This window comes from Barbatula barbatula (assembly GCF_947034865.1).
Source record: "Barbatula barbatula genome assembly, chromosome: 22".
In the NCBI taxonomy this organism is placed as follows: Eukaryota; Metazoa; Chordata; class Actinopteri; order Cypriniformes; family Nemacheilidae; genus Barbatula; species Barbatula barbatula.
In genome coordinates this window covers 12,458,052-12,470,831 of record NC_136785.1, presented here as the reverse complement: position 1 = coordinate 12,470,831, position 12,780 = coordinate 12,458,052, and the positions used below count along the sequence as shown (strand labels likewise).

Here is a 12,780-nt window from a genome sequence, read left to right as displayed (position 1 = left end):
TAAATTGATCAACTGTTGTGTACTTTAATATGTACTATGGAAAGGTTCAAAAACACTATATTATCTGCTGCAGTTTCCTATAGGCCTAGTATATACAATAGTATAGGCTACTACAGTATTTTTATGTGGCCAAATATATTACTATTGTATAGTTAAAAAAATGGACAACACAGAACAATAAAAATAAACAAAATATTGTATGGCCTTAATGGATCCATTTGTATATAAAATTAATCTCCTTTGTCCTTAAAAAGTGTATTCCGGTGATGCTTTTTAAAGTCGATTACAAACGTTTTATACTTGTACCTCAATCATTCTAATATATTGAATAATTTGATACATTTCTAGCCATGTTATTATTATCATGACATAAAGCGCTGACAAATAAACTTGGTGTAACAAGAAAGTCATTAATCACAAAAACAAAAGTGCAAATGACATAAATCTAATAATGCAGTCACTGTAATAAACATGTAGATTGCACTTAAACAATGTCCAGCGATCCCCATACAATGCATTTACTTTAGGTATATTTATGGCCATCACATTTATTTTATCCATCTGTGCTAATTACTGTCTCTGTGATGGAATAACTAGTGGACGAACAGCGCTTACGTGTCTTCTCTCCTCCACAGGAGAGCAAGCTTCCGCCCCGAGCACTTTGGGGAAAAGGAGAAAATGCCACGCATTTTCCATGCATTTTTAATGCTTTTGAGATGGTACTGGTCAGCTCCAAGCAGGGTCGCATCACACAGTGCATCCCCATAATTAATCGCAGTCTTTGCGATTAGAAAATCGCGTTTCACCACATCGCGATTTAATCGCAAATGCATTTAATCGTTCAGCCCTAATCGTGAGATTAGCCCTAGCCATCACTTCAACACATGGGGCTTGAAAATAAAATGTGATGGACAAGTAAACTACACTGCACCATAGCAGACCCTGGTCTCTCACGACCCAGTACAGTTTTACTAGTTGTGCAAATGCAAAAATGTAAAGTTAATTGTGAGGTCCAAAGCTTATATGTTAAAAGTTAATGCAGACATCCTAAACATATTAATATTAAAACAATAATTCTTTAGTCATCATGACAATCTGTATGTAATTATATATATATACTGACATGAGCCTTTTGAGACTAACTATTTACAACATCACCATGAATCAGTACTGACGTGTCCCTTTTCTGACTCTCATCTTTTACAGGTTTATAAGAAGTGTCAATATTTCGATATGATTCATCGTCCCTTTTATAGCCGAGATGACAGTCCCAGCCTTCGGCAAATTTTCACTCATAAATCCCCAGCGAAACAAAAAGCATATTTTCATCATGACACATATCCAAGAAATAAGTCCTGAACAAAAGTTTAAAATCTAGTTTTAGAATGACTGAAATTTCATAGCATAAAAGAGATCAGCATTTTCTGGACGAAACACCAGCGCTGGTGAGGCAAAGGACATGTTTTCACTCGGCCGCGAACAAGAATCAACAAACAGATTATGTGCAGTTTAAACTATCCAGATTAAACCAAGGCAAGAAAAACACCATTAAGTTTGAAACAACTGTCACTATTTCAATGTTATCACGGTTCGATTATAAATACTAGCGATGCACCAAAACGAAAGAATTCTTGGCTGAAGCCGGATAAAAATGAAACACAGAACGTGGCTTTTTCGTATTTCTATTTATTTAACCAACTTTTTCACCATTGAATAAACTGAACGGTCAAAATGCTTCTTATTTTTTGTCTTGAATATAAATTGAACATTGAGCAAAACAAGTGGGCTAAATTAAAACAAAAAAAGAGCCCTCTCCCTTTTTGAATAGGCCTATATCAGGCCTATAACTGCTGAAAGAATGCACTGTACTCTGTACCCCTACAACAAGACACTTCATTAAAAAGTGTCATTCAACACTATTAGATCAAAATATGAATAAACTGTAGGATTATTATAGGCTACATTGCAAAATGATTTGAAGAAAAAAAGTACACAAGTTAAAGATGCTTTCATTCAGAAATGTACTCCGGCGCGGCGAGTTCCCTGCTGTGTCTTTCTCTGACACTTTAAAATGCTCCACACACTGCCGACTAGGGCTGTGCAATACTATCGATACAGCTAACTATTGCGATATTTTTTTTCACGATAGTGTATCGATAGTCCGACCTATAGTATCGATACCTTAAATAAGTCATGTTTTGAACGGATTTAAAATTACGTTAAAATTTCATCACATGACCATTTTTCCCGTTCCTGTTGATGTCGCTGATTTGCTGAGATACGGCCAATGTCTCAAAATGAAGCGGGTGCGAGAAAGCAAATGGCGGAAAGTATTAGAGTGCCTGCAGCTTGCAGGGCAGACGTGTGGGCGCACTTCGGCTTTAAAAATAAATCTGGTAGTAACGAATTAGACAAAACAAATGTTGTTTGCAAGATTTGCCAGGCTACACTAAAATATCCAGGCAACACAACCAACTTGCGCTATCATCTAACAAAACATCACTCAGGAGCAGTGGCGGCACAGCTACCTCAGCCGAAACCTGTCGATTTAAGGCAAACTACATTAGATAATATCACTAACAAACTTCCGTCTACCTCAGCTCGCGCAAAGAAAATAACGGAGTCGGTGGTACATTTTATTTGTAAAGATTTACGACCGTACAGTCTGTGGTTGAAAACCCCGGCTTCAGGCAAATGGTGAACACTATGGAGCCTCGTTACGTGATTCCGACTCGGAGGTACATAACGGACGTAGAAGTACCCAGGATTTACGAAGAGGTAAAAACAAGGGTCAAATCATCCCTTAGCTCGGCAGAGCGAGTGGCCCTGACTTGCGATGCATGGACCTCTCGAGTGACGGAGTCGTACATTATGATTACATCACACCACATGTCTGAGGAGTGGGAACTCGTTTCAAATGTTTTACAGACACGCGCAATGCACGAGAGCCATACAGGCATAAACATTGCGGATTTACTGAAAACTGCACTGGTGGAGTGGGACATAAAAGACAAAGACCCAGCCATTGTAACAGACAACGCATCAAACACGGCCATAGCAGCGCAACTGGCCGGTATGACACATGTGAAATGTTTCGCGCATACTATCAATTTAGCTTCACAGCGTGCACTGAAGCTCACATCAGTCGCACGCTTACTGGGAAGAGCGAGACGCATAACCAGCTTTTTCAGACGAAGCACTACAGCTAGCCATGTACTACGGGAGAAACAAAAACTACAACAGCTGCCTGAACACAAACTGATGACTGACGTCGTTACCAGATGGAATAGTGCTTTCGACATGCTGCAACGATTTCTGGAGCAGCAGCCAGCCATCCATGCTGCCCTCCTCTCAGGTGAAGTGAGGAAGACTGAGAAGGAAGGTTGTACCCTCAGTGAGTCAGACATAACATCGGCTGAGGAAATTGTCATCGCGCTGAAACCCATGAAGGTAGCTACACTTGTGATGTCAGAGGAGAGCACACCAACGGTATCAGTTGTGGCACCGCTCCATGCCCAGCTTATCCATGATCTACAAGAAAGCCCCACTGATTCCACTATTACAAAAGAAATCAAATCTGCCATATGCCTAGATCTTAACAAGAGGTACTTGGATGATGAAGAGAAGGCCGTTCTTTATGTGGCATCTACTATGGATCCCAGATTTAAGGCTTTGCCCTTTCTGTCTGAGGACAAACGCCAGGACATCAATGAGAAAGTCATTGCAGAAGCTGCGAAGAGCCAGGTAAGCTCTGCCAATAAAAATTAGAATGCTCTGTCAATATTATGAGATATCCCATTTACATTTTTCACATAGAAACAATCAATGCCACCAATTGGATTTTAAGTTGAAAAAGCATGAAATAAATGCTAACATTAAAAAAATTTGAAAACCATAAATACTTTATTTAATTATATTTAAAAAAGAATTACACCAATATAATTATTTAACATTACAATTAATGCACTAGTCATTGTTTGTATTTGGGACTATTTACTGATGCACTAAATCAATCCCATAGATTAAAACAATTATTGATGTTTTTTTCAGCAGAGAGAGACTAGTGTGGAGACAGGAAAGACTGATGTAGTGCCAGAGGAGGGCTATCAAGGTCCTGTGCAAGAAGACATCTCTGCAGGTCCATCCAAGAGACCAAGGGTTTCTTTCACTCTAGCTGACCCACTTGGGCAAACGTACAGTGCAGTGAGACCCTCACACAGGAAAACCACACACGACCAGTCAAAGGAGGAGATGACAAGATTAGGGTTAGGGTTATCTAACTCTTAGTATCCACTCTTGTCACACCTCGCAAAAAAGATACCCGTGTATCCCGGGCACAAGTGTCTCCTCAGAAAGAGTGTTCTCTACTTCAGGGGATATAATCACAGCACAGAGGAGTGCACTTAGCCCAGGACATGTTGATCAAATTCTGTTCCTGAACAAAAATCGAAAGATAAACTAACACTGTATTTGTATCCTTGTTGGAAAGTTGGTTCAGTTCACTTCAGGTGGGCCTAAAGTTACTCAGAGGACCGCTAAAGTTATTCACATTGGATACTTTTTATGAATTATAAGTTAAAAACAACAAATAAGTTTGTTGCAAAACTGCAGTTTGTTATTGTTTACAGCATAGTAAAGCATACTCACTATTTCAGTTTCATGAATTAATTTTAATGTACTTTGTTTTTTATTTACAACATTCTGTCTGACAGCGAGTTTCATAAATGTTCACTTAATGCCGTTTTTTGTGGCATTTGCATTCAAGTGTTTACTGACAAAATATGCACTTTAAACACTTCAGTATATGTTCGCTGTTCAGTAACACTGTGCAAGCAAGATGACAAATAAAAATAAATAGCTTTGTTAATAAAATTGAATGGAATCTTTTGTGTGTGTAGAGTTATCACTATAATGTGATGAACAAAACAAAATACCATAGATTGTACACACCAACATGTATTTTTAGGTCACTCTTAATTTTTATTTGAAACAAATTATTGCAATATATCGAACGTTTGTATCGTATCGAATTTATTGTGATATATTGTATCGGGACCCATCTATCGTGATATGTATCGTATCGTGAGGCCCTTGCCAATACACAGCCCTACTGCCGACATGTTTACTGCCTTAATAAAGCTCGCTCTCTCTAATGCAGTGTGATAATTTCCCAAATTTTACATTGTTTTACATTGTAAACTGTTCATAGCGATAATAAGAAAGTATGTGTGTTAATGTCGGCAGTCCTGTGAGCAAGCCAAAGGCAACTGTGGCAAGAAACCAAATATCTGATAGTAACACTTAACAAGAAGGATGTACATGTTACCGATTAATGCATTAGTTAACATGAACTAACAATAAATGCTGAAAAACGAAATTGTTCATTGTTAGCTGATGCATTTACTACGGTCAACAAATAATCTAATGTTGTCGACTTCAAGACTGATATTCAATACCATCGTTCAGAAAGTCTGACACGAAGCACCAGTTGAAGAAAATAACAACACCGCAGTTTCATGCTTCACCATGATAGACCAATAAACAGAGCGGTACTAAACATACAAATTCGAAACATGCACCTAAGTAAACCCATGACTTCAACCTCTTGTAATACACAACAAGCAAGTTCACATCTTACAAAATCTCCCAGAGTGTATAAATGTGCATTTAAACTTCCCATTGCAGGCCCACGCCCAACCATTTATTCAGTTCATCTGAAAGTCTGGCCCCAAGTCGCAAAGTCATATTTCCAAAGACCAAAAGACTCCCTTCTTTATTATTTCCAGAACTGGGGGACTTTTCAGCTATATTGAGTCGCAGCTTGTAGTCCACTCCGTGAAAAACAATATCCCAAAGTCTAAAATACAGTGAAATATCAGCCGAGCACTATTAGCACTTGAAGGCTTTCGGAGTCAGACTCGGAGACGAGCGCGGCGTGTGTGCTGTTCTGGGCCGAGGGGAGCTCCACCAGGCCCATGTGTTTGTGCCGGCAGGCACAGCACCTATACAGATCAGCACACGCGGCCTCATGGGACGCCGCGCTGCTCGGCACATGATCTTTTCAAACTAATTAAAGTTGAAATCAACAACTTTATCAAACACAAGGCATATGAGAGCTTTTGCCATTTCTATGACTTCACGAGGCATTTGTGATTGCTGTTAAAACACATAAAAAGTGTTTCTGTTGCTCAAATAGTAAAACATTGCAGGAGCAGCACAAAGGTTATGGGTTTAATCTCAGAGAACACAAATACTGATAAAATGTCCGAATGTACTAAAAGTCATTTTTTGGACAAAAGCTTTAAAAATATATATTTATATTAATAGATGTTATAGAATGATATTAAACACGATAATAGATTTACATTAATAATGCTTGTTCATCGATTAATCGCATCCAGAATAAAAGTTTGCGTTTACATAATATACATCTGTGCCCTGTGCGTGTTTATTTTGTATTTATAAACACATACACGTACACAAACATGTATATATTTAGGAAATATTTGCAATACACGCATGTTTCATTTAAATTACACTTTTATATTATATTTTTCCTAAATATATATATATATATATATATATATATATATATATATATATATATATATATATATATATATATATACACATGTGTATGTGTTTGTGATGTAAATACAAAAATGAATTTGCTCACACAGTACACTTGTGACACAGAACGCTAACTTTTATTCTGGATGCGATTAATCGTTGAGAAGAACTAAATAAAAATATTAACTATAACAATTTTCAAGAGACTAAGGATGTTATTCGTTTCTATGACTATTCCAGTTTTAAAATGTCTTTATAATTTCATATCCGTGGGAACCCTGCAAATATATCACCTCAGTTTATTTAATTCTGTGGAAAATAAGGTAATTGCATAAATGATTCTAATAATCTCATTCAAAAGCCCTTTGTCCTACCTGCTGTAGGGGTAGTTTGACGGAAGTACATTCTCATTGGCTCTCTGCATCCCATCTCCGTATCCATTTCCTCGATTCCAGCCATCATTGATGGTATGCAGGGGCGGAAACAAGCCGAAAACAGGTTTCTGATCGGGTAAACTCCCGACATTACCGGTTCCGTAGTGGAACCCCTGTCCGCCCAGATCTCCCACAGCGGCGGGCCCACCGTGAGACCCACCCATTCCTGACATCTGACAGAAGCTCCGCCTTTCATTCTCCTGTTTGATGACACCCGGTGTACACAGCTGGATAAAATCTGTGTCTTTCTCCGTCTTTATGACCGGCATGTTGACATTGGCCTCCACCATCTGCTGCCGTCTCCCCGCGCCGTTCACATTTGTACAGGTTGCGCTGTTGCCAGTGACAACAGGGCTGGTTTCCTTCAGCAAGTTGCTCTCTACGAGCAGGGCCTCGTCCACTGCCAGGGATGAGAGGAAGGCAGTCTCGTCGGCAACGTAAAACTCATCCAGGTCTGAAAGAGAGCCGGGAAGGTCCAGATCCTTCAGGATGTCCAGCGCGTTGTCTCCGATAAGTCTCTCGCTAATATCTGTATCTTTATCCTGGTAGCCGTAGGACGGAAAGTCCAGCCGATCTTTCTCCACAGGGGAGAACTCCTCCATTTTCAAAGCGAAAGTGTCCGTGGCATGCATGCCAGAACTGCGGTTTAATTCTGTGATGCTCTCGTCCAAGAGAGAAAAGTTCTCCCCAATGCTCAGACTAAGCGGCTCCTTAACCTTTTGCTGGCGGTGCATTCTGAAGGGTTTCAATATCTTAAGATCTGGTTCCTCATTGTTGTGTCCTATCGAAGAAGGCTCGGCCATGGATAGATTCCTGTGAACGTCATCAGCGTTCAGTCCATTCGAGAAATCGGAAACATCAGGGACCAGGCCTCTCTCAATGCAGTCCCCAAAAGTCAAACCCTCAGCTTCACTACTGCTGCGTTTCACTCCGCGTTCCATAGCTTGATCCTGTCAAACAAACAGATCAACAAGTTATTACCATCAACAAAACCGGTGGTTGGCAGGAATACATTTATATAAAACGACATCGGTTGCATTGCAATACCGTTCACATAAGTATAAGCAAATATGTATAAATGAAACTGGCTTTTGCACTAAAGAAAAATGAAGTATGGATGTATTAGTAAAAGTAGTAAACATGGGTTTCTTGACAAATTATTATTTGTATTCCATTGGTTTTAATACAAATATCCCATTTTAACTATTTTTATTGTGATGATACCATCACACAGTTCTGCTTACTGCGGTTTAACTCTAAATGCCATAGTTAAACTATATTAATAACAAAATATTTATTTTCGTAAGGAATGTTTCACATTTAGACTTTCAATGGTGCCTGTCCGTCTTAGACTTCCAGAATACCAGTGCAAGAAAAAAGGCCGTTCATCTCCTCGGATTTGATTTCATTTCTAAAATGTTATACTATATTGACTGTAAATAAACCTGTAGCCTAACTGTAGCCTTTGACCCTTGCACACAAGTCCCTGTCTCTCGTGAATCCATAAGCAACATCGCGGTGCTATTAAATCCTGTTCCCTAAAGTTGATTAAACTAACACAAAGCATTCAAACTAACACCACAACATGGAGTTTGATGGGGAGGCTGTTTTTTCAGATAACGAAGGCTCGAGGCACGCAGCGACGTTATCACTCATAAAAACCCTACAAACGCATATTCGGCGGAGGCGCCGCAGTGCCGCCAGCTGTCGGCCGAGCTCCGCTACTGCGCCCAGAACCAAGCGAGCAAACCGCTTAATGTTTATTAAAGATTGACAAACATAGATCCTGTAAACAGGAAATAACGCAACAGCTTTAGATTACCAGCAATAATCGGAAAGAAACAAAACAGCGCGGTGTAATCCGAAAAATGACCTCCACATGACGCAAGCGTTTTGAGGCAGCCGGAGACGTGTAAAACATATACTGCCGTGCGAAGTGTTTTATTTCAAATGCCAAGAATATAAATTCGCCTTCACCAAAAAGGCAAAATCTTTGTCCGAATTGCGTTTTTGGCCAAAACGCGCAACGCACTCGCTACGCAGCGCAAATGACCTCAAGTCCACACTTACCTTTATAAGCTTTCCGTCGAAAAGTGCATATTTCTATACGTTCAGATCACATCCGCGACACTTGCTCGAGGAACTTCCAGCATGGCCGATAAGCGTTGTAAGATGTTGCCAGGACGCGTTGCAGCTTCGACACAAGCGAGCCTCGACAAACAACTCACGCAGAAATCGACGCGGCGCGGGGTCGACGCGCGCAAAACATGTCGGCGAATAAACTTTGCGCCGCAGGAATAATCGTTATTTTGCTGACGCTCGAGCGCAGAATCTCCAGCGTTACATAAGCCGCTTGTCAAACTCCCGACAGCCCGCGATCTGCCCGTCAAACAGCTTCTGCTTCGCGGTGCACGCCCCTCAGACACAAACTCGAGCAAGTGTGGGTCACAAGCTACCCTTCAGCCCTGCCAATACGAACGCGACGCAACATATAAACCACATACGATCGCGCTGACGCGTCTGTAAATGCCCAAAGTGTGTACGCGCGTGATAATGCCAGCGCGGCTGTGGGAGAAGATTAAAACTGTCAAGCGCGTCGTTTACCGGCGAATGTCATTCTGCGGGTGTCGTTTCAGTCCTCGGGCATCGCACGAACACTGTCAAAAGAGATCCAGAGCGATTAGTTCGGTTGAACCGATCTAGTAGCTAATGCCAGTTAGCGCAGGTCGCGCGCGCTGCAACTTTCGCCCGGTGTAACGCAAGTTTTGTATCCGGCCCACGGCGACATAAACAAGCGAGATGTGCGCGTTTGATGTCAGGTAACTATCCACGGGTGCGCACAGGAAACACGACGGAACAGACATTCAGGGCTTCGATGGCGCAGTACAGTCCGTGGAGGGGCAAAGGGCACATACGCGCGAAACGGAGCTCAAACGCCAAATAAAACCTCACGGATAACAAACGCGCCCGCGAACGTCTTTATCGTCGGTAGCAACTTCCCCCCGTTGCACCATGTCCGGCAATTATTCCCCATCTGCTCAATAAACATAAACAAAATGTTTGAGACTTTAGACTGAGGTAAGAGACATGCGCACTGGGGGATCTACTTTAACGTAGTGTTATAGATGCGCATGTTAGACGAACTTTACATTTAAACTATTGCGCTGACGTCATGTTGATTTACACCCAGCGAGGCGAAGCTCGAACGTAACATATGTCCTAACATATCTATGGAGATACATAAACAAAAGTCGTGCTTTTATATCTGTCATGATTATACATTGTTATGTAGTTGTTTGGCAATGCGTCATTAAAACGCATTTAAGCCTGCTTATCCTCTGCTGTGGGGCTGGAGTCTATCCCAGCATCTTATATTTTAGCCATGTAAGTGATGCTTTCATCCAAAGTGACTTACAAAGCAGCCCACTTAAAACTACGCACAAGGGCAATTTGAGTGACTGGAGTTCACCTGATCTGCATCACTTGGGACTGTGGGGGTAACCCGAGTACCTGGAGGAAACCCACGGTGACGGGGAGAACATAACCTTCGAGCAGGACTCGCAAACCTTTCAGCCACTGTGATGCCCAAAACGCTATAGACAAACAAACCTGGTCCAGGAGCACTACGTGGTTCAGTTTGTAACACGTTAGAACGAAATTTAACTATTTACTGACTGAATTGAATATATTTATAGATATTTAGAAGTATGTTAGTGACAAGACAGATCTCATCCTCCATTGACTCCCATAGTATTTCTTTTCTCTACTATGGAAGTAAATGGGGGATGGGATCTGTTTGGTTACCGACATTCTTCCAAATATCTTCTTTTGTGTTGAACCGAACAAATACATTTAAACGTTGAAGAATTTTCGTTTTGGGGTGAACTATACCTTTAAAAGGATGCTAAATGCAATAAAACAACAAATCTAGTCTAGTATAGTCAACTTTATGTATATAGCGCTTTTTACAATTTTCATCGTCACAAAGCAGCTGTGCAAGAAACATATTGACTATAAGAAAAACATACAAGGTTGTACAAGTACAAAAAAAAGGTGAAAACAGACACACACACACCGATTCAAACACACCCACATACAAAACATTCCACACACACACACACACACACAGATGTATGCGCACGCGCACACACATACACACACACGCACAGTGGTTATAACTGAGAATTACACATTTAAGATAAAGGAGAGAGAAACACGTCAAATATTAAACAGACTTTAAATTCCTATATGCAATATTAATTAAGTAAACATAAAAGTTCTAATTCAAAATAAGATATAGAGAAAATTATGAGAATTTTTCTCCCAATACAATTACACAACAAGTATTCATGACATAGGATGTAGGAAGCATTTATTTTGCACAACTATTCATGTGCCTTCAATCACAATTACATTTACGCATTCGGCAGATGCTTTCCTCCAATGAGACGTATACAGTGCATTCACGCTATACCTTTTTATCATTCAAACCCACCACCTGTACACTCATAATGCAATGCTCTACTAATATACAAAAGCATAAATGATAGATGGGTTAGCTGGAAGCGTGTTGAGGAACTGGGAAGGTGTTCTAAGCTGTGCGAGTGAAGGGACTAGGCAGATTCACTCCCCCATGCAAACAAGTTCATTACGGGGTGACGGGTGTGGCGTGGGCATGTGGATGTCTCATTATGCCAGCGGAGAAGAAAAGCATACAAACCATCTCCAGGGGCCAGCTAGAAGAAATCGCACTGTTCTTTGACTCTGTGAAGCAGTAACAGGGAACACAGAGACTCTAGGTTGTTGTGTGCAATTGGGTCATTACGGATGCACCAACACCCATTCCCCCACGTTTTTAACCGCCATCAAGGGTCACTCCCAGACAGCTTGTAGCGACTCTGAACATTTTGCTTTCTTTGTTGGAGTGTATTCAAAGATAGCATGCTTTACTAAATCCATCAATGTTCAAATCCATTTCATCACTTACATTTACAAAACTTGACATCATGAAAGTGATTGGGTCCGGTATAAATATAATTAAACCAGTTCTGAATAGAAACCTGTTCTTGATTCACCGCCCTTATGAAGAATTATTCCCACGCTAGGCCCAATAAGCTACTCTTTCAGTTTCAGCTGTAAAGATACATAATTATAATTATTATTTTTGGCGTTATGCCCTTTTCAGAACGTTTGAAAAATAGCTTCTGTGTGCCAGTTTTATTAAAACGACAAGTTTTGGCTTATTTAAGCACAATCAAACCTCTCCAGATGATCCAGAATGCGGCGGTAAGAGTGGTCTTCAATGAACCGAAGAGAGCGCATGTAACTCCGCTCTTCATCAGGTTACACTGGCTCCCTGTTGCCGCCCGCATAAAGTTCAAAGCTATGCTCCTGGCCTACAAGACCAACACCGGATCTGCACCATCGTATCTCCACTCGCTAATGCAGATCTATGTTCCTGCCAGATCACTGCGGTCTGCAAATGAACAACGACTAGTGGTACCATCCCAAAAAGGAAAAAAGTACCTTCTCTGGATCTGTTCCACATTGGTGGAATGATCTACCTGCTGCTACAAGATCAGCAGACTCGGTTGCCATCTTTAAAAAACGCCTGAAAACGCATCTCTTCCGTCAACACGTCGCTGATTGATTTATCCTAATTCTCTTCGCTTTCCTTCTTTAAAAAATAAAAAATAACACTTACTAACCTCACTATACTTAGCTTTGTATACTGTGCTAGGCTTTAATGGACTAGTTTTGATGCACTTATGTATTT

General features: G+C 40.7%; 1 protein-coding gene across 2 annotated transcripts in view; it reads right to left on the bottom strand.

Annotated features, from left to right (window-relative positions):
• The window catches only part of LOC306911762 (glucocorticoid receptor-like), a 56,110-nt gene extending 46,250 nt beyond the window's left edge, over positions 1–9,860 (bottom strand). For both annotated transcript variants that reach the window (XM_079487390.1, XM_079487391.1), the window contains exons 1-2: positions 9,075–9,860; positions 6,945–7,954 (exon numbers count right to left, since the gene is read on the bottom strand). In XM_079487390.1, coding sequence (XP_079343516.1) covers positions 6,945–7,945 — 1,001 coding nt within the window. In that variant the 5' untranslated portion in view covers positions 7,946–7,954; positions 9,075–9,860. The remainder of the gene's footprint in view (positions 1–6,944; positions 7,955–9,074) is intronic.
• Positions 9,861–12,780: the final 2,920 nt, after the last annotated feature.